At 47.4% G+C, this 25,597-nt stretch overlaps 1 protein-coding gene across 3 annotated transcripts; it reads left to right on the top strand.

The window, feature by feature from the left end:
- The first annotated feature begins 11,637 nt into the window (after positions 1–11,637).
- SEC22C (SEC22 homolog C, vesicle trafficking protein) lies at positions 11,638–24,166 on the top strand. 3 transcript variants are annotated; one of them, XM_048511721.1, is made up of 7 exons: positions 11,638–11,735; positions 12,242–12,451; positions 14,621–14,784; positions 15,704–15,883; positions 20,011–20,138; positions 21,263–21,328; positions 22,885–24,166. In XM_048511721.1, exons 2-7 carry the CDS (start codon positions 12,270–12,272, stop codon positions 23,083–23,085), a joined length of 921 nt encoding a protein of 306 aa, XP_048367678.1. In that variant the 5' UTR covers positions 11,638–11,735; positions 12,242–12,269; the 3' UTR covers positions 23,086–24,166. The 3 variants fall into 3 exon arrangements, with proteins under 3 accessions (XP_048367678.1, XP_048367679.1, XP_048367677.1); XM_048511722.1 differs by lacking the exon at positions 11,638–11,735 and adding an exon at positions 11,768–11,881 and having other exon boundaries at positions 20,020–20,138; XM_048511720.1 differs by lacking the exon at positions 11,638–11,735 and adding an exon at positions 11,768–11,881.
- Positions 24,167–25,597: the final 1,431 nt, after the last annotated feature.

The following is a 25,597-nucleotide window of genomic DNA, read 5'->3' as shown; positions in this document are numbered from 1 at the left end:
ATAGATAGATAAATAAATAAATAAATAAATAAATAAATAAATAAATAAATAAATAAATAAATGCATGCTGGTAATTGGCCACTGAATTAATATGGGCCAACATTTAAAAGCAGAGGTGGGATCCAGCAGGTTCTCACCAGTTCCCGAGAGTGGGTCACTAATTATTTGTGTGTGCCGAGAGTGGGTGACCAATTGGGTCTGCTTTTCCGTTAGAAATCCCATTAGGTCCAAAAATCATCAAGTCCTGTTGTTTCCTATGTGGCTGGTTCGCGAAGGGAGAAAACGGGATAATTCTCCCTGTTGGGCTGTTTTAAAAACATGTTTTAGAAATAGGGTCAAGTTCCTTGTTTAAGGAAAGCATGCTTCTTTTGATTTCTGGAAACAAAATAAAGTATTTGAAAGTATTAAGTATTTGACAGGCAGCCAATTAGAGGAGAAGTCGTTGTTTCTGTGGGCAGTAGACGAGAGGACTTGCTACATTGAGTTTAAATTATGGACAGAAAGAGACCAGCTGGAAATTAGGAACTTTTTTTTACAGTAAGAGTTTTTTACAGTAACAGAGAAATTATTAATGCCCCGCCCCCGGAATGCTTGGCCACGCCCCCGTCGTGCCCCGCCCAGCCCCATTGGCGCTACGCCACTGTTTGAATCCCACCACCATGGGAACCTGTTACTAAAATTTTTGGATCCCACCACTGATTTAAAGCACTGTTCAACTCCCATTGCTAGGGTGCACTTGTAGGAAGCAGAGAGGCAAGTCTGCCTGCCTGCACTTACGTCAAGTTTCTCCCATGTGGAAAAGAGTTTTAAATGCACATAGGAGCTTTTAAAAAAAATTATGTTTGGCTGTAGAACAAGGCAGCATCTTTCAGATTCAAACCTTCCGCACGATAAGCATTTGATTCCAGCTTTTCTTGTATCTCCAGAAAGGCAGGTCCGACTACACACACATCAGGTTTCTCCCATGTGAAAAACAGTTTTAAATTTACATGTCACCTTTTTAAACATCTGTTTGCGGCTGTATAGCAAACTGGCACCGGTCAGATTCATACCTTCCGCACAATGCGCATTTGATTCCAGCTCTTGTATCAATTCTCCCCCCCTTCAAGACCAGTGTGCTTTTTCGTTTGTGGGCCTCTGAATTTCCACACGTTACAACATCTGGATGGAAGAACTCTTGAAAGAAATCCAAAAGAAAACTCTCTTGGGTTCCAAGGAAGACGCGTTGGGCACTACAACTAAAAGCATACCCATGGAGCATTGTCCACATTTCTTGTCCACACAGGAGCTAGCCAGTTCACTGTTAGGTACAGTGAGCTAAAATAATGAAACTTTCTGGCGCAACTGAGTGTTGGTAGTAAACAAAGATTATTTACTGAGTGTTGGTGGTAAATATAGTTTATGGCTATAAGTCTGTCAAAGCCATGGTTCTGAATCCCGTTGACAATAATGGTGCTTATGACTATGCCATAAACAGCAATAGGAGAATATGTCTAGATTATGCAGGCATCTTGCGCCTGTACAAATTCCCTGTAGAGTTTGAAGAAGAGTTTGGATTTATATCCCCCCTTTCTCTCCTGTAGGAGACTCAAAGGGGCTTACAATCTCCTTGCCCTTCCCCCCTCACAACAAACACCCTGTGAGGTGGGTGGGGCTGAGAGAGCTCCGAGAAGCTGGGACTCGCCCAAGGTCACCCAGCTGGCATGTGTGGGAGTGCCCAGGCTAATCTGAATTCCCCAGATAAGCCTCCACAGCTCAGGCGGCAGAGCTGGGAATCAAACCCAGTTCCTCCAGATTAGATACACGAGCTCTTAACCTCCTGCGCCACTGCTGTAAACAGAGAATGGAAATTATTTTTTAGATCCTGCCGGCCTCCGAAGATTGACAAGAACAGGTCCTTACTGATGTTCAGCCCAGTGGAAACTAATATCTTATAGAGAATCGGAACTTGGTTTGAAACTGAGTTGAGGAATCTCAGCATTATGTCAAGAACTGCTGTGATTTAACAGACTATTACACGTTGTGATTTGTGTGGAACAGAGGCGTACCTAGGGAAAATGTACCCCGGTGCAAAATCTGAGTTTTCCCCCCCCCCCCCCCCCCGCCGCCCCGCCGATATGGGCAGACGCCCTCCCCCACCATGACAAAAAAACATTTTATTGCACCAGGTCTTGAAGGAGGAGGGGTGTGGGGGGCAATTTTCCACCCCCACGTGACTAAATGGCCGCAACCCGGGGACATTTGACCCTGAGTGGTACACCTCTGGAGTGGAACTGATTGTATTAGCGACTGATTTGGTTTCTTGTTACGAGAAATAATTCATAGTGTTTTAGCCTTGTTTGGTATTAAATTGCAAAGTTTTTTTTTGAAGCCGTACAGCTCTGCAACTCAAGTCTACAGCAAATAGTTAATTGCACACTTACAGACTAAGTGTGCAATCAACTATTTGCTGTAGACTTGAGTTGCGCCGGCCCTCAACTGTTCATTTTCATGGTGGAACTTCCTGGGGGTTGCCAGCCCTAGTCCCCAGTCATGCAGACAAACATGTATGCAGGGGCGTGCCACCTAGGGGGACATATGGGATCAAATGTCCCCAGACTGCAGCCGTTTAATCATGTATGGGTGGGAAATCGCCCCCACACCCCTCCTCCTGGCATGGGATAGAAAATGTTGACAGAGAGAATTTTTTCTCTCTTTCTCACAATACTAGAACCAGGGGGATACATTGAAAATGCTGCGGGGAAGAATTAGGACTAATAAAAGGAAACACTTCTTCACGCAACGTGTGATTGGTGTTTGGAATATGCTGCCACTGGAGGTGGTGATGGCCACTAACCTGGATAACTTTAAAAAGGGCTTGGACAGATTGATGGAGGAGAAGTCGATCTATGGCTACCAATCTTGATCCTCCTTGATCTCAGACTGCAAATGCCTTAGCAGACCAGGTGCTCGGGAGCAGCAGCCGCAGAAGGCCATTGCTTTCACATCCTGTATGTGAGCTCCCAATGGCACCTGGTGGGCCACTGCGAGTAGAAGAGCGCTGGACCAGATGGACTCTGGTCGGATCCAGCTGGCTTGTTCTTATGTTCTTATGTCCTCCCCCCCGGGAATGTGCAAAAAAAAATTGTTTGGTCCAGCCACACTTGGGGGGGGGGGGCGGCAAACTCAGTTTTCCACTGGGCTACATTTTCCCTAGATACTCTGTGTGTATGTGCTCAGGTGCCACGTGTACATTACAATCCCAGTGAAAACTGGAGCGTGTCTCTGCAGTCTTGCTTACGTGTCAAGGGCAGTAGGGATGCACTACAGAGATCCTTCGTGTGACCACAGAGACGGGTATACGCACCTTCACAATGCACCACTGTTTTCAGCCGTACAGTGCTGATGGAGAGAGGTGACCGTTCCAAAAAGCCCTAAAGGAAAATAATCCCAGGCTTCACACTCTAATCTTCGCAGAACTGGGGGCAAATGGGGAGAAAGAGAGAGATGGGTTGATGTCCAGGAGTCAAAGCGGAAAGCGCAGACAAAGGTAATGTTTGTCTTGCTGAAAAGGTTTCCTTCATCTCTTTAAACTGGGCAAATAAAACCTATTCCTAGCAGCAACAGTGGTTTTGCAAAGAAGACATGCACTTTAATGATGAAGCTTTTTACTGCTGAGCAAACAGACAGAAGGAGGAAAAGGCTCCAGGCAGTTCCTTATTAAAGATCTCCAGACGAGGACGAGGGTTGAAAAGTTCTTGGCTGGCTGTTGAGGAAGACACATAAAATACCGAGAAGTATTCATCGCCAGGGCTGACCTTGGTTCGGATCCAAACAGCTATTGTGTGATTGACCTTCATTTGATGAAAGTCATGGGGTAGGTAAGGCCTTTGCAAACACTGAAAGAAAGAAAGAAAGAAAGAAAGAAAGAAAGAAAGAAAGAAAGAAAGAAAGAAAGAAAGAAAGAAAGAAAGAAAGAAAGAAAGAAAGAAAGAAAGAAAGAAAGAAAGAAAGAGCCAAATGTCTCCTTGCAAACCAGGCCAATTTTGCCACCCACCTAGGCCCTATCCAAATGTTTGCTCTGTTATTGTGGATAAATTGCATGCACCCTGTGACGGTTTATTGGTGGGAAAATGCAATTTTGCTTCCAGTCGGCACTTCCATTGCTGCAAGAACAAAGTCAGTCTGGATACTGAGATTGCAATCTTTGATCTGAGATTGCAAATGCCTTAACAGTCCAGGTGCTCGGGAGCAGCAGCAGCAGCAGAAGGCCCTTGCTTTCACCTCCTGCATGTGAGCTCCCAAAGGCACCTGGTGGGCCACTGCGAGTAGCAGAGAGCTGGACTAGATGGACTCTGGTCTGATCCAGCTGGCTTGTTCTTATGTTCTTATACTGTGGCAGCCCTCATTGGACAATGCCTGTATCGTAAGGTGACCAGATGGTCACCTTTGTGATCCGGGACGGGGAAGCGGCCGCGTGCGCACACACGACCACAGAAGCACACGGGCTTCTGGGGCTCGCCGTTTGCCGCCCTGTCACAGGGCGGCAAACGGCAAGCCCCAGAAGGCCATGCGCTCCTGCGGCCGGGTGCACGGGAGGCTGCCGCACTGCCTTGCGCCCCCAAGGCAGTGCAGCAGCCTCCCAAAAATTGGGACAATTTGTAGAACCCGCGGGACAATGTGTCCAAAGGCGTGACGGTCCCGCCAAAAGCGGGACGGCTGGTCAGCCTACTGTATCGCCACCAATTAAAACCAATGTAATTCTACTCCTATACTGGCTGCTTCATTCTACAGTAACAATATTCTGATGTTCCTGTCCAAATTATCTATTTATTTGATATCCCACCCTTCTCCCCAATGGCTTTCACTGTTCTCCTCTCTTCTGCTTTATTTTCACAACGACTGTGTGAGATGTGTTGGGCTGAGAATGGACCAAGGTCACCCAGCAAGCTTCAGTGGAACAGTGGAGATTTGAATCCCAGCTTTCCAGATCCTAAGTCCAACACTTCAACCACTACACCATGCCGGCTCCCTCACATTCTTGGTAAGACATTGTTTGGAATGCACGGGTTCTAATATCTCCAAGAACAGATACTATGGTGTAGTCGTTAAGAGCAGGTGCACTCTAATCTGGAGAACCAGGTTTGATTCCCCGCTCTGCCACTTGAGCTGCGGAGGCTTAGCTGGTGAACCAGATTAGCCTGTGCACTCCAACACATGCCAAGTGGGTGGCCTTGGGCTAGTCACAGTTCTTTGGAGTTCTCTCAACCCGACCTACCCCACAGGGTGTTTGTTGAGGTGGGGGAGGAAAGGAGCTTTTAAGCCCCTTTGAGTCTCCTTACAGGAGAGGAAGGGGGATATAAATCCAAACTCCTCCTCTTCTTCTTTTCTTGGTTGAAAAAAAGGTGCAGAGGTAGGGCAGCCAAGGCGATACCGATAACATAACTTTTTATAAGAAAAGGCTAAAAATGATGAGGCTTATCAGTTTAGCAAAAAAGGCAGCTAAGTTGGAACATGATTGAGGTTTAGAAAATCATGCAGGAGATGTGAAAACATTGATACAGTGCGCCGGGGTCCCCAACCTCTTTTGCTCTATTTCTGCTGCTTTTGCACCTAGGGTGACTAATGCACTTTCAATCCACTTTGCAACTGGATTTTGCTGTGTGAATGTAACCCCCATGCTCAGAATGGGTTGACCCAGAAAGGGGTAGAGACTCAAAGCTGCAGAGCTCATGCAGTTTGGAGGAGACAAGGCTACCAGACTCGGACCTTGATTTCTATATAAGCCCTTAACACCTTGTTAAGGTAACTGCAATGTTGTTGGGAACTACTGGGAAGGTGGTAGTTTATTTTTGCTATGTTGTAAATGTTGGAGTTTATTGTTCCAGGGTTTTTTGTTTCAGGAGCAGCAGTGGCGTAGGAGGTTAAGAGCTCGTGTATCTAATCTGGAGGAACTGGGTTTGATTCCCAGCTCTGCCGCCTGAGCTGTGGAGGCTCATATGGGGAATTCAGATTAGCCTGTACACTCCCACACACGCCAGCTGGGTGACCTTGGGCTAGTCACAGCTTCTCAGAGCTCTCTCAGCCCCACCTACCTCACAGGGTGTTTGTTGTGAGCGGGGAAGGGCAAGGAGATTGTAAGCCCCTTTGAGTCTCCTGCAGGAGAGAAAGGGGGGATATAAATCCAAACTCTTATCTTCTTCTTTTGTGGTTGTAAAGGGTGAGAGTTCTCCTGGAAACCTTCATCATGTTGAATCCTGTTCATCAAGCCCTTGGAATCTTCAGGAGCCAACCCTCTTGCAAAGAAGAATTGGACTTGGCAGTATCAGTAGACTGTAAATATAAGGACTTGAAATGCAACTTAAAAGGACTGTAAATTGTTAATGTTAAAAGTGTTATTTGTTAAGGAAGTAAACCATTTTGTTTTAAATTTAGTTCTTTGCAACTCCTTCCACATTCTGCCCCACAGAACCCACAGATAGAGGTTACATGAACACAGCAAAAGCACTTGCAAAGGGGCATTAATTCAGCACATGTGGAAGTGCCATCATGAGAAGGGGGCTTGGCTGCTGAAGCTTTTCCCCTCCTTGCCCTGGCCAGTCCTGGCCCTGTCCTTTGCACACGTCGTTTTCACATGTCAAAGCAACGGAAGTTATGAGGAAGTGTCCCAGCCAGTGCAGACTTCCTGGTGTGGGAGTCTGTCTCGCTGAGCTTCAGCGTTCTCTGCCGCAAACCAACCCAGTAGAGATAAGGCCTTGATGTGCCTCCAGCACGGCAGATAAATGACCTAAAATTATCACAGCTGGTCTCTGTTCAGGTAGAGAAGGATGAAAGTGTCAGGCAGTGGAAGTCAAAAGCTATGATACCACAAGACTGGAAAAGAATCATAGAATCATAGAGTTGGAAGAGACCCCAAGGGCCATCAAGTCCAACCTCCTGCCATGCAGGAACACATAATCAAAGCACTCCCAACAGGTGGCCATCCAGCCTCTCTTTAAAAGCCTCCAAAGGAGGAGACTCCACCACACTCCGAGGCAGTGCATTCCACTGTCGAACAGCCCTGACTGTCAGGAGGTTTTTCCTGATTAGGTGGAATCTCTTTTCCTTCATCTTGAACCCATTACTCCTGGTCCTGGTCTCTGGAGCAGCAGAAGACAAGCTTGCTCCATCACCAACATGGCATCCCTTCAAATATTTAAACATAGCTATCATGTCACCTGTTAACACCTCTTCACCAAACTAAACATCCCCAGCTCTCTTTCATAGGGCATGGATTCCAGACCTTTGACCATTTTGGAGGGGCCTCTGGACCTGTTCCAGCTTGTCAATATCCTTCTTAAATTGGGATGCCCAGAACTGTACACAATATTCCAGGTGAGGCCTAACCGATGCAGAATAGGGAGGTACAATTACATCCCTCGATCTAGACACTATACTCCTATTGATACAGCTAGAATTGCATTGGCTTTTTTGGCCGCCACATCACGCTGCTGACTCATATTCAGTTTGTGGTCTACGAAGACTCCCAGATCCCTTGTGCATGTAGTGTTGTCAAGCCAGGTGTCACCCATCCTATATCTGTGCATTTCATTTTTTTTTCTGCCTAAGTGTAGTATCTTATGTTTATCTCTGTTGAAATTAATTTGCTTGTTCGGCCCAATTCTCTAATCTGTCCAGGTCCTTTTGAATTCTGACTCTGTCCTCTGGGGTATTAGCTACCCCTCCTATTTTGGTGTCATCTGCAAATTTGATTAGCACGCCCTCTATTCCATCACCCAAGTCATTGATAAAACTATTGAATAGTACTGGAGCCAAGACAGAACCCTGTGGCACCCTAGTCCAGCGATGGCGAACCTTTTCAAGACTGAGTGCCCAAATTGCAATCCAAAACCCACTTATTTATGGCAAAGTGCCAACATGGCAATTTAACCTGAATACTGAGGTTTTAGTTTAGAAAAAACAGTTGGCTCCAAGGCGTGCATTACTCAGGAGTAAGCTTGGTGGTAGTCGATGGCTTTGCTTTGAAGCAACCGTGCAACTCTTCCAACGGGTGGATCATGACCCTAGGAGAGTTTACTCAGAAGCAAGCCCCATTGCCAGAAACCGAGCTTACTCCCAGGTAAAGGATTGCGCTTTAGTTCTAATAATCGAGGCCAGCAGCCCAGGCCAGCCTAGATGTGGGGGGGGGGGCACTCTGCTTGCACGTGCCCATAGAGAGGGCTCTGAGTGCCACCACTGGCACCCATGCCATAGGTTCACCACCACTGCCCTAGTCCCTTCTCTCCAAGATGAAGATGAGCCATTGATGAGCACTCTTTGAGTTCGGCCAGTCAACCCATTACAAATCCATCTAATAGTAGCATTGTCTAGTCCTACTATTAGATGGATTTGTAATTGGTTGACTGATGGAACAAGAAGACATCAACAATAGCTATGTTGACAGCTAAGGGTACTGGCATCCCCTTTTAATGGCTGCATTGTTTGATGCAGACACAAAGCAAACTGTCCCCTTGGAAAACACATGCGTCATTCCCTCTGCCCAAGGAAATAGGTAAACACCAAATGAACAATAGAGCACCAAAGTGGTGCGTTGTCAATGACAGCTCCAGGTGTCATTTTGTCTGTGAAGGTTTTCTTGATTGAATGGAGGTGGCATAAAATAATAATAAAACCCTCCCCATGGCACATGAAAGGCTAGACCTCCTACGCCAGCAGCAGTGGCGTAGGAGGTGAAGAGCTCCTGTATCTAATCTGGAGGAACTGGGTTTGATTCCCAGCTCTGCCGCCTGAGCTGTGGAGGCTTATCTGGGGAATTCAGATTAGCCTGTACACTCCCACACACGCCAGCTGGGTGACCTTGGGCTAGTCACAGCTTCTCGGAGCTCTCTCAGCCCCACCCACCTCACAGGGTGTTTGTTGTGAGGGGGGAAGGGCAAGGAGATTGTCAGCCCCTTTGAGTCTCCTGCAGGAGAGAAAGGGGGGATATAAATCCAAACTCCAACTCCTCCTCCTCCTCCTCCTCCTTCTTCTTCTTCTTCTTCTTCTTCTTCTATGACTGGCTTCTTCTTCTTCTTCTTCTTCTTCTTCTTCTTCTTCTTCTTCTTCTTCTTCTTCTTCTTCTTCTTCTTCTTCTTCTTCTTCTTCTTCTTCTTCTTCTTCTTCTTCTTCTTCTTCTTCTTCTTCTTCTTCTTCTATGACTGGCTCCAGCACCTGAAGGTCTACAGGGGGCAATCTGGCATCATGTGAAAGTTTTGTCCTCGGTGGGGGAAGTTTGGGTGGGAAATTGTTGGCTGATTAGTGCAAAATATATCAGAGACCAACGAAGACCCAGAAAAGAGTGAGTTGCTTAATGGCAAATCGACTACCTAAAAGGGAAAGTAAATATGGAAGAAAACAATAAACTCTGTTCTGCACTTGCATTTTTACACCTGCCTCAGCCTATGTTGGAGACTGTGCACAGACCAAGTAGACCAGTTTTATAACCTTACAAATGTGTGCTCTTGGGCATGTAGTCAATAGCTACTAAACTGGCCAATGACTAATCAATAGGTTAACTTGTTAAAGTATGACCTCAACATCGTGTTTGCATACAAACAGATAGTTAACACTTTCACAACTGACTGTGAGAGGCACCTACAATTCCCAACAGACAGTGGCGTATGTTGAGAGGGTACGGGGGTCTTGCAACCCAGGTGCCATTTGCCTCAGTCACGTGGGGGGCACATTTGGCTGCCCCTCCCTTCCTGTGCTCCCACCCACCAGCCCACTGCCTGCTGTCCGGCATGGCCCACTGCCTCGACTGGGCCCAGCTTGCCGGGCCTATGGCCTCGCATTGCCCACAGACTCCCCCGGTCCGCCCCTTCCCTCCCCCATGGCCAGCAGTAGGGGGTTGGAGGGAGTTTGGGGGCTGGGTGCAGGTGGGATGCAGCACCTGGGAGTTGCCCTGGGTGCTGCTGCACCCCCATATCCTCCCTGCACCCAGCCCCCCAAACCTCTTCCACCCCCTCATGGAGCAGGGTTCCCCACCCACCCCTTATCTTTCTGTTCAATCCTTCCAGGAGCAAATGAAAGAGATGCTGCTGAAGAACGGGATTTGTGTAAAAACTTTTCCGAAGCCCTCAAGCCCATAACTGGACATGCAGTTTTTGCTGTTGATAGGTACATACAGAACACATATTAAACACATGTAAACAGGAAGGGTACACAAAGAATATGTATGTGTGTACATATATATATATATATATATATATATATATATATATATATATATATATATATATATATATATATATATATATATATCACATTCTTAATGTGATATTAAGAGCAAGAGGCTCCAATTTAAAGTCTCCAACAGATGAAGTTTCATAGGAATTTGCTTGCTTTGGAAATAAAAAGGAAATTCCAATGTGAGAGAGTAATAGCTTTTGCACCCGGTGTTGTAGATTAAATGAGATCGTTTACTGGTCAAGGACAACTTTGTCTGTTCGTAATTCAGATGGTACCCAACTCTCTACACCCGCTATTGTAACATCAAAGCGGTCATTTCAATGGTCAGGGATCAGCTTGTGTTTTCTTTCAGAACTATGCAAAAGTTTTCAAAGTAACCTGTAAATCTCAGTGCACTAATGAGCAGATAGATAAGTTTAGTGGCTAATAAGAGTCAATGCTATCAGTCACAGACGAGGAAAGGGATTTGGGTAAGGTGACCAGATTTTTGCGGGGAAAAAGCGGGGGGGGGGGGGGTTCATCTGAGATTGCAAATGCCTTAGCAGACCAGGTGCTCGGGAGCAGCAGCAGCAGCAGGCCATTGCTTTCACATCCTGCACGTGAGCTCCCAAAGGCACCTGGTGGGCCACTGCGAGTAGCAGAGAGCTGGACTCTGGTCTGATCCAGCAGGCTAGTTCTTATGTTCTTAATAAAGATAAATTATAATGGGATAATTGGGAGATGAATCCTGTCTGATAGTAGCAGTCCCACAGATCATGAAAAAGAAATCATTGCCAAAAATCAATTAAAGTATCAACACTATCTCACAGGAAAGGAACGTGGTTGAATAATTGGAAGGAACCAATGATGATTTCATGTGGAATTGATTAGAAGAAGATATATTTAACGTATGCGAGCTTCTTCTATGAAGAAAGACTTGATCTTTTGTATTATTGGAATGCTGGTCGTTTGCAAACCCAATTCCCTAGTTTAAGTAATAAAACTGTATTGCACCTCTATTCTAGGTCTCTCCTGGTTTATGCTTGTACAACACTGTGCAAGAAAAAATGTTTTAAATTGTTTTGCAAGCTTCATTCCAAATTCTGCCCCAAGCTGAGGTTTCAACTGCACAATTTCATTTCTTTTTTTTTGGCTGAAAGGGCTGCAGGGGGTGGGGGGGAGCCTGCCTGAGCCATCCCAGGCAGGTCTACTCGCCATGTTGCTCAGGTCTCTTTGGTGAGTCCGGCTCTCAGAAAAGCGTCCTCATCATTTCCACCCATGGAGGTGGTCGCTTTTGATCCGGAAGTCGAGTCTCGGGTGAGAAATGACCGCAACCCCTAGAGGAAAAACCCCGCCCTCCACGAGCAAGCGGCGGAACGGCGACGCTCCTTCCCAGAAGCTCTATGGCGCTGGGCTCCGCTCTAGCCGCCCCGATCTCTGTGGGCGGAAGTGGGCGGGCCAGGCGCGTTTGTTGTGGTCCGAGGCCGCTTCCTCCCTCGCTGGTCCGGTCGTGGTGACGGCGAGGCCGGCGGAGGGCGCAGGGCAAGGTGAGGGGCGGCGGGGAGGGCCGGTCAGGAGCCAATGGAGCGAGGCCGCGGGGGCGGGTCTTAGCTGTACAGCCGGAAGGGGAGGGTGCAGCGCTTGTTGCTCTGTACAGCGCCGAGCACCTGCCGTGTCAGTGACGTCAGCATAGGTGAGCCAGGGAGCTGCTGAGAAAGCGACCCCACCCCTTGCGTATCTGAACTAAATCGATCTAATTTTTGATTAATTGATTTATTAATTTTGGGCATCTCTAGTCCAGCTTCTCTGTTGCAGTACTGGCAGATTTTGCTCTTTCTTTGCTGTCTGTATCTCTGCATGCAACCAAGGGCCCCTTCCGCACACGCAAAATAATGCGTTTTCAAACCACTTTCACAACTGTTTGCAAGTGGATTTTGCTGTTCCGCACAGCTTCAAAGAGCACTGAAAGCAGTTTGAAAGTGCATTATTCTGCATGTGCGGAATGAGCCCAAGCCCGTCTGCTTATCCCTGCCTTCTGCGTGTTTCTTTCCAGGCAGTCCCCATGACTTCTTCCCTGGAGGATGTCCATGATCCTCTTTGCCTGCGTGGTGCGGGTGAGGGACGGCCTCCCGCTCTCGGCCTCCACCGACTTCCACCTAGACCAGGACTTCTTGGAATGCAGGAAGAGACTCCGGGTCTTGTCGGCTGTCCTGATGCGGTATCCAGGTCGGGGTACAGCCAAAGAACGTGACCTCAGTATACAGTAAGCCGCCCATCAGTCGGAGAGGAGGGTTTCCCCTCTTTAAAATAGCATTCCCCGAAGCACCTTTCTGGTACTGATGAATTGTTTTGCCCAGAGCACAGGTGTCAAACTTGCGGCCCTCCAGATGTTATGGACTACAGTTCCCATCATCCACTGCCAGCATGATGCCGGCAGGGGATGATGGGAACTGTAGTTCATAACATCTGGAGGGCCGCAAGTTTGACACCTATATCCCAGAGTGTCTCTTAATAAGATAAAAATCTGAAGGAGAACCTGGGGGAAGAGTCAAGGGTAGGGATGGAGATTTGACAAGCTGTTCTTTAAATGGTGCACGCACGCTTTCTGGAAGTCTTTGGTAAGACCAGTGTACACAAAATTGCACAAAGCAAAAGTAAAGTAAAATGCTAACCAAGGTAATTCCAGATTATATACCTGGAAAACCAGCATTCTGTGACCTAAACAAACCATGATGTTTGTACGTACCTGATTATTTGTGTATACATTTGCTGTTGGTTTTTTTTATATATGTTTGCTATTGTTATTATCATTAATTAAATTTCTAGACTGCTGTCCCCATTGCAACAGGCTCAAAGCGGTTTACAATGACTGAATTCATGTAAAATTAATAAAATCGATATCAGACGTTACATGGTACTTCACATTCAAAACCCACCAGAACCAGCAATCAGATACATTGGTTCTGGGATCATGAAAGAGGAAGGACAAGAGAATAGGGAAGGGAAGCTAGCAGAGATGGATAAAGACAGTCTCTGTCTTAAAAACCATTGGCCTGGTGGAACAGGCCCTACAGAAAGGCAATAGATCCCTCAGGGTCTATAGACAGAGTATTACCCCAGACCAGTGTTTCCCAACCTTTTCGAGGTCAGGGTACCCTTGATCTCACTCTTCATATCTCACGGTACCCCTGTTGCCACCCTCCACCTTCTCTCCCCTCCCCATTCCCCCTGCTTGCCACACACTTCACCTTCCCCTCCCAGGGTGAAGGGAAGCACTGGAGGTGGGGGTGGCTGTCTTGTGGCAGGCCCTGTCCCATGGGCCAGCTCCATGTCCTTGCTGGCGCTGGTGGGAGACACCACAAAAATGAGGGGGGGGCGGGCGGTAGTGTTGCCGCGGTACCCCTGGGACATGCTCACAGCACCCCAGGGTACCAGGGAACCCTGGTTGAGAATGGCTGCCCCAGACTGTGCTCTGATTCTGCTTGCGGATAGCCAGACAGTTTAAAACTTCTCTGTGCTGACTTTCCACCCAAATGAGGTGCCCATGGCGGCAACCTGTAAAGCATTTTAACATTGAATACACTTAAAATAAAAATGTTGTACAATAGTTCAATAGAAACGAATAAAGATTTAAGAACATAAGAGCTATGCTGGGTCACACCAGCGGTCCACCCATTCCAGCAGCCCGTCTCACATGGTGGCCAAACCGTTCCTCTGGAGGACCGGAAACAGGGCAGAGAGGCTGAGACTTTTCCCTGATATTGCGTCCTGGCAGTAGGATTCAGTGCCTCTGAATGTGGAAGTTCCCTTTAGTTGCCATGGCTGGCAGCCACTGGTAGATCCCACTTCCAAGAATTGTGGGGAAATACTAAAGTTGCGCTGTGGCCAGTAATCCTTCACAGCCCTTGCAGGGTAATCTATAGATCTTGCAATGCATTGAAAATTTGAGTGAGCTCTGCTAAGAGATCCCTCTCTCCCCCTCGTCCAGTGTTAGATTTTTTTGTCCCCACATTTTCCGACTTCCTTTTGCTGTCTTGAGGGCTGGAAATGCGTCTGGAGGTTTTAACATCACTGAAAGGTCGTGACCACAGCATTCTCTTCTAAAGGCCTGTCTGCTTTCTCACTGGGTCATTTCAGGAGATGTCGTTTTGGAGACTGACAATGGAGTCAGTGTCTAACTGGAGAGAAGGCTGCGTGTCGAGAACGAACAATTTAAAATAACAAAGGCTAAGATTCAAGAGAGACACGTTTTCTGTTTGCGCAGCAAGCAATCCAGGTTCTTCTTAGGTCAGGTTATAAAGACAAAGATTTGATTGCATCTTTAGAGACCTCTTTGTCCCCACTTTATTTATTTAGAATTTATTCAAACATTTTACAGATGTCCCGTTTGATTCTTGCAGCTGACCTGGGCTTCTTTCCTTTTCGTTCCCAGCTTCCATTCTTCCGGGGAGATCGCCTGCATGGGCATTTGTGCCAGTAATTACCCGGCTGTCATGGCATTTTGCTTTCTAGAAGAGCTCCAGTGGGAATTTGCCACCGCCTACAACCCAGCAAGCGTAGGTCTGGCTTCCAGGCCATACGCTTTCCTGGAATTCGGTGCGTAGCAGCTGGGGTCTCCCTGTGATCTTGTCCCAATTACCTCTCCTTTCTTAACTTGTGCTGCAAAGTGGTTTGTTTTGTGACAAGTTGGGTGCTTTGAATCCCATTCTGTTCATGGAGGAGGCACCTTCTGGTGCAGAGAGTCTTTGGGGGGACGCAAGAGGAAGATTCTTTGTACCACCGCCCAGAGCCCCTTGGGGATGGGGCGGTCTACAAATCCAAATAATTAATTGATTAATTAATTAATTCATGCATGCATAGATAGAGATAGATAGATAGATAGATAGATAGATAGATAGATAGATAGATAGATAGATAGATAGATAGATAGATAGATAGATAGATTAATTAATTAATGCATGCATGCATATATATATATAGAGAGAGATAGAGATAGATAGATAATTAATTAATGCATGCATGCATAGAGAGATAGATAGAGAGATAGCTAGAGAGATAGAGAGAGAAAGAGAGAGAGAGATAGTCGAGCATGTTGCCCTTAGTGGAGCTTGGGATGTTTAGTTTGGTGAAGAGAAGGTTAAAAGGTGACACGATAGCCATGTTTAGATATTTGAAGAGATGTCATGTTGGTGAGGGAGCAAGCTTGTTTTCTGCTGCCTCAGAGACTAGGACATCGGAGTAACGGATTCAAGGTGGAGGAAAAGAGATTCCACCTAAACATCAGGAAAACCTTCCTGACTGTCAGGTCTGTTTGACAGTGGAATGCACTACCTTAGCGTGTGGTGGAGTCTCCTTCTTTGGACGTTTTTAAAGAGAAGCTGGATGGCCATCTGTCAGGAGTGCTTCGATTGTGTATTCCTGCACTGCAGGGGGTTGGACTTGATGGCCCTTCCAACTCTTTGATTCGAATGCGGCATCCGTTTCACACTTGCTTCGCTTGCTTTCTCTGCTGCAGACAACGTCATTCAGAAAGTCAAAAGCCGCTTCAATTACGGCAGCTGTGCTGCGATGAAACTCAACATGGAAAAAATCCAGGAGGACTTGCGGATGCATCCGCCCACGCAGGTGAAGCTAGAAGAGGCTGAGTTGATGAATGGGATGGTGAATGGACACGCAGAGCTCCACGTAGAGTCAAGTAAGCGCAGTTGCGACCTGCTGGGCTGAAAATGGGGAGTTCTGGGTTCGGATCCCTTCTCTGCCGTGATGCTCCCTGGATGACCTTGGGCTAGGCACTGCTTGCCACATGGCCTACCTTGTAGGGTCATTGTGAGAACTGAGGTGGGAAGAAAGACAAATGCTTCTCCGAGGTCCCTGGGCAAAGGGTGGGATAAAAATATAGTGCAAAATGTTATAGAACAGTGATGGCGAACCTTTTTGAGACCGAGTGCCCAAATTGCAACCCAAACCCCGTTTATTTATCGCATAGGGAGTGCACAACCCGGCAATTTAACCCTTGAAATGCTGGAGGTTTTAGCTTGCGAGGAAAAAAAGCGGTTTGGCTCCTGCCTCTTTCCTCCTCCGCCATTTCCACCCGCTCAAGCAGGGGCCAGCCTGCCTCTAGCCTCCCAGCAAAACTCCCCGATGCGCACTGCTCTGTGCCTCTCTAGCATCTCTGTCTTCTCTGCACCCCCGCACCCTCAGGCAGCAGCCACCCAGAGCACAGGCACCAGGCCCACCAGCCGAGTCCTCCCTGCTCACTGCGGAGCGCGCACGTCATGCTCAGTGGCCCAGGCCACTGTGTGCGGAATGAGTAAAAGCGGGGTGATTTTTTGACCCCCACATGACGAACTCTGTGTGCACGTGCCCACAGAGAGGGTTCCGAGTGCCACCTCTGGCACCCGTGCCATAGGTTCGCCCTCACTGTTATAGAAAATACATTCGTGTTGTCAGTATCCAGGGTTTGGTTGGCAGTTTTTCATGCTTCGTATTGTTCGTGCCCTTTTTATTTTTCTGTAATTGCTTCAGCCATAGCGATCGCCAGAGGGAAATACCATATTTGCATGGATCTGGGACAGTCTCCAAAGCAGCGTTACATACGCACAGCTCCATCTTACAGATCCTGTAGAATTGCGTTAAATCCCACAGGACTCTGGTCTCTCCAGACAGAGCATTCTACCAGGCGGGGGCCAGGGCAAGAAAGGCCCTGGCCCTGGTTGAGGACTTTAGCACTGCAGATGGCGTAGGCCACCTCTTTTCAATTGTATCCCAGTAACATTTGAAGATTTGGACCTGATTTGGAGTGGCGGAATACTTGGCATTGACGCGTAGCTGAAGTTCATTGTTTATGCTCAGCAAATCTTGGCTTTCTGTACCAGGTCAAACCAGTTTGTCATAATCCTGACAATCCCCTTGGAATCCGGAACCCGGAAAGTGAGGGCCATGATGTTATTTCTCCATTGCCAGGGGCAGGGAGTCTGATACTAAGGGGAATGAATCCCTGTAAGGTGACTTAGTAAGTTGAGAGCCAGCGTGGTATAATGGTTGAGAGCAGGTGGATTCTAATTTGGAGAACCGGGTTTGATTCCCCACTCCTCCACCTGGGTGGCAGAGGCTTATCTGGTGAACCAGATGTGTTTCCGCATTCCTACACTCCTACTGGGTGACGTTGGGCTAGTCACAGTTTTCTCTGAACTGTCTCAGCCCCACTGTCCTCACAAGGGGTCTGTTGTGGGGAGAGGAAGGGAAAGGAACTTGTAAGCCACCTTGAGTCTCCTTACAGGAAGAAGAAGAGTTTGGATTTATATTCCCCCTTTCTCTCCTGCAGGAGACTCAAAGGGGCTGACAATCTCCTTGCCCTTCCCCCCTCAGAACCACAAACAACAACCCTGAGGAGGTGGAGTGGGGCTGAGAGAGCTCCGAGAAGCTGTGACTCAGCCCTAAGGAGTCACCCAGCTGGCATGTGTGGGAGTGCCCAGGCTAATCTGAATTCCCCAGATAAGCCTCCACAGCTCAGGCGGCAGAGCTGGGAATCAAACCCGGTTCCTCTAGATTAGATACATGAGCTCTTAACCTCCTACGCCACTGCTGCTGGGGGGATATAAATCCAAACTCTTCTTATTCATGGCAGAGTCAGGATTTGAATGGAGGATCGCCTGTATCAGGGGTCGGTATATTGGCCTGTACATTACGTTGTTTCTGCAAGGACAGCCAGGTCTGGCAACTAATCCTGTTTCATCACGTTTCACATGGTAGACCTCAGAAAAGCCGTTCTATATCAGTTCTGTCTTGTTCAGTTCTTTTTCCAATTTTAATGCAAAGAGAACTCCTGGGTTCTTCTTGTCTTCCAGTCGCACCGAAAAATAAGATTTTTTAAAACTGGAAATGTTCTTAAGCTACTGCCTCTTATCTCTTCCTGCCCTCCCTCTCATGATGTTCTCCAGTGTAGCCCTGTTCAGGACTGCCGTTTTAAAGATGTAGCTGTTAGGTCTTGGACCTTGAATCAACAAACAAACTCAGTAGTGTTGATCAGCAGCGTTTGTTGTTGACAGAGAGAAATTTTTCTCTCTTTCTCACAATACTAGAACCAGGGGGCATTCATTGAAAATGCTGGGGGGAAGAATTAGGACTAATAAAAGGAAACACTTCTTCACGCAACGTGTGATTGGTGTTTGGAATATGCTGCCACAGAGGTGGTGATGGCCACTAACCTGGATAGCCTTTTAAAAGGGCTTCTTGGACAGATTTATGGAGGAGAAGTCGATCTATGGCTACCAATCTTGATCCTCCTTGATCTGAGATTGCAAATGCCTTAGCAGACCAGGTGCTCAGGAGCAGCAGCAGCAGCCGCAGAAGGCCATTGCTTTCACCTCCTGCACGTGAGCTCCCAAAGGGGCACCCTGGTGGGCCACTGCGAGTGGGCAGCAGAGAGCTGGACTAAGGATGGACTCTGAATTGCTGATCCAGCAGGCTAGTTCTTATGTTCTTAAAGGCCATTGCTTTCACATCCTGCACCGTGAGCTCCCAAAGGCACTCTGGTGGGCCACTGCAAATTAACAGCAGAGTGCTGGACTAAGATGGACTCTGGTCTGATCCAGCAGGCTAGTATTTCTTATGTTCTTAAGGCCATTGCTTTCACCTCCTGCACGTGAGCTCCCAAAGGCACCTGGTGGGCCACTGCGAGGAGCAGAGAGCTGGACTAGATGGACTCTGGTCTGATCCAGCAGGCTAGTTCTTATGTTCTTATTGGAAGGCGACGAAGCACCCGGCTCAGAAAAGCCAGTTCTGGTGAAACTGACTTTTGCTATCCCCTTTACTCAGAAACCACAACCCCCACTCCTGCTTTCCCAAAGAATGTGAGAAAGAGTCACTGCAGACCCAAGGGCGGCGACAGATAAAGATAAAGCCACCTGGCCTTCTGCCCCCACAGAGCAACGGAAACATCCCATTTCCCATGAGAGCCGAAGGTGTCAGGGATAAGCCTTGTTATCTCCCAAGCGTGCGAAGCCACAAAAGAGAGAGATCAAGGAAAGAATGTCCTGTCACAACAACGGTAACATAGAGCAGGCTGGTTACATCCATATTTCACCAGTTGCACTGAGGTAGAGATGCGTCTTAATCAACTAGATACAATCGCTGTCAATATATTTCTCAACACTGCACTGAGCTAGGAACGCCCCTCAATCACCTAGGCCAGTGGTGGCGAACCTATGGCACGGATGCCAGAGGTAGCACTCAGTGCCCCCCCCCCCCCCCCCCATCTAGGCTGGCCTGGGCCGCTGGGCTCAATTATTAGCATTAAACCTAAGACCTAGTTTTGGGGAAGCCGTGTAGGTAACCCTGTTAAGCGCTGTTAAACCCCACTGATTTTCATGCGAAGAACTAAAGCGCGATCCTTTACCTGGGAGTAGGTTGCTGGCAATGGGGCTTGCTTCTGAGTAAATCCTCCTAGGGTTATAATTCACCCATTGGAAGAGTTACATGGTTGCTTCAAAGCAAAGCCACCGACTACCACCAAGCTTACTCCTGAGTAACGCGCGCCTTGGAGCTAACCGTTTTCTCTAAACTAAAACCTCAGTATTCAGGTTAAATTGCCGTGTGGGCACTTTGCGATAAATAGGTGGGTTTTGGGTTGCAGTTGGGCACTCGGCCTCGAAAAGGTTCACCATCACTGACCTAGGCGCAATCTCTGACAGTAGCACAGAAACCATCTGGGTCAAAGAGGTAGAGAAACGCAGCACACGCAGTATAAGGTTAGGACATGGGCTTGCGAGCGACGGCTCCCAATCTCCTTATTTTGACCCCTTTCTCTTTTTTCTTTTGCTGGTCCCGAAGCCTCGGCGTACAAGATGCAGTCTGTGTCCACCATGGGCATTTTGTCGCTCGTCCTCAACATCATGTGCGGGGCACTGAATCTCATTCGAGGCGTTCACCTCGCGGAGTACTTGTTCCAGGTAACTCGAGACACAACCGAAGGGCGCGCGGATGCTGGGGGTGGGAATTGGTCGATTGATTTGATTTGCAGGCCACCCTTTGCTGGGATGTGCTCGGGGCGGCTTGTGGCGAGAATTTGCAGTTAAAATCACAACTATTGACCATCTCGAACGGTGCCACGAGACCTCGTCGTAACAAAGGGGAAGGGAAAGATAGGGAAGGGGAGAGGGCAGGCAGGTGCTCCAGGTTCTAACTCAGTTTGTTCCCTGCTGTGCTGCTTCAGTGATTGCAGTCAATCAAAACTTTAGAATACTTCTGTGCAGAATTTTAAAAAATGTGAAAGCCCCCCACTTGCTGTTTGAAGTGGTACAGTCCGTTCTGCTACTTCCGTGACTCTACCACCCTTATCTATCTATCTATCTATCTATCTATCTATCTATCTATCTATCTATCTATCTATCTATCTATCTATCTATCTATCTATCTATCTATCTATCTATCTATCTATCTATCTATCTATCTATCTATCTATCTATCTATCTATTCATCTCTCTACCTTCCTATCCATCTATTTATCTATCTATGTATCTATCTATCTATATCTATCTAATATCTATCCCATCTATCTATCTATCTATCTATCTATCTATCTATCTATCTATCTATCTATCTATCTATCTATCTATCTATCTATCTATCTATCTATCTATCTATCTATCTATCTATCTATCTATCTATCTATCTATCTATCCCAATCCAATCCAATCCAATCCAATCCAATCTATCATATTTATAAACCGCCCACCCCCGAAGAGCCTTGCATTTTTATCCCTTGGAGAAAGTCAGGACCCTGTGAGGTCTGTCCTTCCTCTGTTTTATCTTCACGACAATTTTGCGAGGAAGGTGAGGCTCAGAGAAAATGACTCGCTCGAGGTGAGCTTCTTGCCTGAGTGAGGGTTCGAACCTGGGTTACCCAAATATCAGCCTGAACCTCAAAACACTGCACTCGTCCACACTTCGTTCATCTGCATGTGTGACCGAGGGCTGGTGGGAAGAACTGCAAGCTCGTAAAAAAACCCTTTCCCCCCCTTTTCTTGTGTACCAAGACGAATGAATTTGACCTCCAAATTTTGTCCTCCAATAGGAAGATTACCAAGGAATTGGAAATGTAATAGCGTTTCTCCTACCTTTCGTAGCTTGCTTCTTCTTGGTAAGTCACGTGCGTGTTTTCTCGATTATTCCGGCAGGGCCCGCTTTTCCTTCTGTTTTTAACGTGGAAAGAACTGCATTTCAGGATAGTCGGCTTCTTGACCTGCTTTGTGTTTTAATTTGGAAGCTGATTTTTTTGGCCTAGAACCTACCACTTTGGTGAATTCCATTTCCAGATGTTGCTTCTCATCCATCCGCGTCTCTAAAACCTGTTTTCTCTCAACCGCTGGCAGCGTTTCTAGAGCAGCGAATGCCGTTTTAATATTGGTTTATTTAAGAGGGAGCTTACGGAGTGCAGTGCCATTTGGATAGCTCAGGCATGCATGAGATGTGAATTTGAAGCTCGGTTCAGACATAACGAGAAAACAGGGTTCTATTTTGTGTGAAGAAGATTAAACATCAGAATTTGACTTGGGAGCAGCTGTGGTGTAGTGGCTAAGAGCAGTGGTTAAGAGCAGGTGCATTCTAATCTGGAGGAACCGGGTTTGATTCCCAGCTCTGCCACTTGAGTTGTGGAGGCTTATCTGGGGAATTCAGAGTAGCCTGTGCACTCCCACACTCACCAGCTGGGTGTCCTTGGGCTAGTCACAGCTTCTCAGAGCTCTCTCAGCCCCACCCACCTCACAGGGTGTTTGTTCTGAGGGGGGAAGGGCAATGAGATTGTCAGCCCCTTTGAGTCTCCTGCAGGAGAGAAAGGGGGGATATAAATCCAAACTCTTCTTCTTCTTCTTACAGTCACTCACAAACTGGTTTGTCTCAACCGGTGCTGCCTTCATCACTTTCTCTCTGGCTGGGCATCTCTGCAGACGGGAAAGCGTGCAAAAGCATCACCGGGGATCAAGCCGGGGTGCTTGCCTTTGTGTATCACGTGGAATCATACTTGAGACTGTGGTTCTTAAACCAGCCTCGTACCGTAGGGCAGAAAAATATTCCACCCATAAATGTATCATCAGAAAATGTCCTGCTCTGTGTCACCAATCAGAAGTAATTTTATTAAACCTTGACTTTTTGTTATGTGTGGCCCAAATGCGACAATCAGGGCAAGTTCCGCAGAACCTGCCGTGCCCTAAAACTCGGTTTTCTGTAGCTGGCATCCGTTTTGGCTTGACGTTCACGGTCTCTTAAGAACATAAGAACAAGCCAGCTGGATCAGACCAGAGTCCATCTAGTCCAGCTCTCTGCTACTCGCAGTGGCCCACCAGGTGCCTTTGGGAGCTCACGTGCAGGAGGTGAAAGCAAGGGCCTTCTGCTGCTGCTGCTCCCGAGCACCTGGTCTGCTAAGGCATTTGCAATCTCAGATCAAGGAGGATCAAGATTGGTAGCCAGAGATTGACTTCTCCTCCATAAATCTGTCCAAGCCCCTTTTAAAGCTATCCAGGTTAGTGGCCATCACCACCTCCTGGGGCAGCATATTCCAAACACCAATCACATGTTGCGTGAAGAAGTGTTTCCTTTTATTAGTCCTAATTCTTCCCAGCATTTTCAATGGATGCCCCCTGGTTCTAGTATTGTGAGAAAGAGAAAAATTTCCCTTCACGGCTGTCCTCTTTCTTGCAGTGTCACCTTTACCTGTTCTACAGTTCGGCGCGGCGGATCAAGGTCTTTGTGCTTTTCGTCACTGTCTGCCTATGCAACATCTACCTGTATGGACTAAGGAACATCTGGCAAATCCTCTTCCACATAGGGGTGGCTTCTCTTTCTTCTCATCAGATCCTCACGCGGCAGGTGGCGGAGAAGCAGCCGGACTGCGGAGTATGAAAAGGGACGCGGAGCTCCTGTTGTGGTTTTTAAAAACTCGGGGGTTGGCGAGGTTTAATGCCGTCAGGCAGCAGCCGAGGCAGCGGGGTGGGATTTTTTAAAAAAAACACCACCGTTCTTTCTTTTGAGAATGGGTTTTCTAGCATAAATCGGTCATAGTTGGGTAGGGTGAAAGGGATCGAGAAGGTGGATTTGGTCCTCCCGAGACAGGATCCTCAGAGCACAGATCCAGTACAGATTAACCATCAAAATCCAGAGGATCTAGGCCTACAGAGGGGATCTCAAGGAGCACGTCTTGGTTTCTCAAACGAGCGGACAGTCAGTCCCGGAACTTGTCCCCGAGTGAAGGAAAAAACGGACTCATCTGGAAGACGCACGGGTTCCAAGCTTCCACACACTACAGGAGAAGAGAAAAAGGAAACCAGTTGTTTGAAGATCTGCTTTCTCATTTGCTGCCCCTAAAGGTGTTGAGCCAAAACGTCTTGTCCTCCTGGCAGCTATCCGCACCACACTCTCCTGAGGTCATTTGTCTCCAGAAAACGGGGGCTTTGTTGCACAAAACATCAACATTAGTCCTTTGTAAAGTCCTCAGGAGTAGCAAAGCATTGCTTGGGCGTCTGCCTCATGCTACAGATAAGGGGTTGTGCGCTCGAATCCATTCACCTCCTGATAATGGGTCGTGCATTCAAATCCCTATTCTCCACCCTGCAGATAGAAAGGTAGAGTGGGATAAGAGAAACGGGTACAAGCAAACATTCCCAGGTTTATTTGTGCAGGAAGCTTTCAGTAGACAGAAATATGGCAGGACCCAGGCTAAGACATTGGAGGGTCATGACAGTAGCGTGTAAAATGAGAATCAGAGACGGGAAGGGCTTCCATTCCAATTTTAAGACTTTGCTCTGTAATGAGATAAGGCATCTGAGAACTGGTGACACGTGGCAAGTTAGAGCTGGCAGAGACGAAATGCTTCCCTGTCCACTTTGGGACAAAGCCAAACCAAATGCCCAGAATTTGCAAGCACTGGAAAGATGCAGGCCTAGTTCATCCATCCGAAAATTAAATAAATACACATTTATGGTGACCCCTTTGGCAAGATGGCAAAGCTGTGAACGTCTTCCCTGACAGTTTAGATTTCTATGTGTGGGGATTAAAAAAAATATGTCAAGCTAGTCCAGGGGTGGCGAACCTATGGCACGGGTGCCAGAGGTGGCACTCAGAGCCCTTTCTGTGGGCACACGTCCACAGAGTTCGTCATGTGTGGGGAGTGGAAAATCACCCCCCCCCCACACACACACATCTAGGCTGGCCTAGGCAAGATCCTTTACCTGGGAGTAAGCTTGGTTGCTGGCAATGGGGCTTTCTTCTGCGTAAACCCTCCTAGGGTCGTTATTCACCCATTTGAAGCGTTGCACAGTTGCTTCACCAAGCTTACTCCCGAGTAACACGCGCCTCGGAGCCAACTGTTTTTTCTAAACTAAAACCTCAGTATTCAAATTGCAGTGTTGGCACTTTGCGATAAATAAGTGGGTTTGGGGTTGCAATTTGGGCACTCGGTCTCGAAAAGGTTTGCCATCACTGGTCAGTCCTTTAGCTCCCACCTACAGTCTGCAGTGATATAGCCCTACGGTGATTAACCGTTTCAGAACTGGGCCCTTATCTCATACCTGGGACCTGACTCCAGATACTCTTTGGGAATGTACCACCATACACTGGTGCGAGCTCTCCTTCCGCTCTGAAGAGAACGTGTTTTTCATTAATATTATTCAGTGGAATCTGTCTTTATCGCTGCAGCCGCAGGAGAGCCGGTTCTCTGCCTCGTGGACCCCGGGAGGAGGGTGCGCAGTCAATCTGTGCCTCCCCATTTTAATTTCCGAGCATGCATTTTTTAATATTGTAACTAGAATTCTGGCTTCTCTCAGCATCGTCCGCAGTGTATATTGTGTTCTTTTAACACGTCATGACATAAGCCAGCCTTTCACTTTTGTGAGCCCTTTTTGATAACTTTTATGGGAACAAATTTGTTTAGTTGTGCAAAGTTTTTCCTCAGAGCTGTCAGATCGGATGGATTTCAGGGTTGGTGACAGTCTGCCACAACGCACGGTCTGTGTTTCCTTCCCATCTTTCAGCGCCAAAAATCTGTCTTCCCTTCCCAAACAATTCTGTGTTTCCAGTTTAATATATGCGTTCAATCTGCCTTTCCCCCGTGTTCAGTTTCATAAAAAGTCGTTTCATAAACCCTTGTTCTGTGACGACCTGGTTGCGTAGAAATCATTCAGCCTTACAGTTGGGGGGGTGGGGGAGGATCACTTGGGACTGCCCTCTTCCCTTCTTGTAGAAAGCTAGCATGTCAGGGGGTTCTTCCTGATGGGCTAATTTTCCGTAAGCAGGGAGTCGATCATATGTTGGAACATTCAAACCTGCAGATGGTTTAAATTCTTCCCCCACTTTCCCGTACAGATCCGAGGCAGACACACCAACAACAAAGGTTTGGGGCTGGTGGAAAGCTAGCTTT

Source organism: Sphaerodactylus townsendi, linkage group LG11 (assembly GCF_021028975.2).
Source record: "Sphaerodactylus townsendi isolate TG3544 linkage group LG11, MPM_Stown_v2.3, whole genome shotgun sequence".
NCBI classification, from domain to species: Eukaryota; Metazoa; Chordata; class Lepidosauria; order Squamata; family Sphaerodactylidae; genus Sphaerodactylus; species Sphaerodactylus townsendi.
The sequence above is the reverse complement of the archived record's forward strand: the minus strand, read 5'-3'. Positions and strand labels throughout refer to the sequence as shown.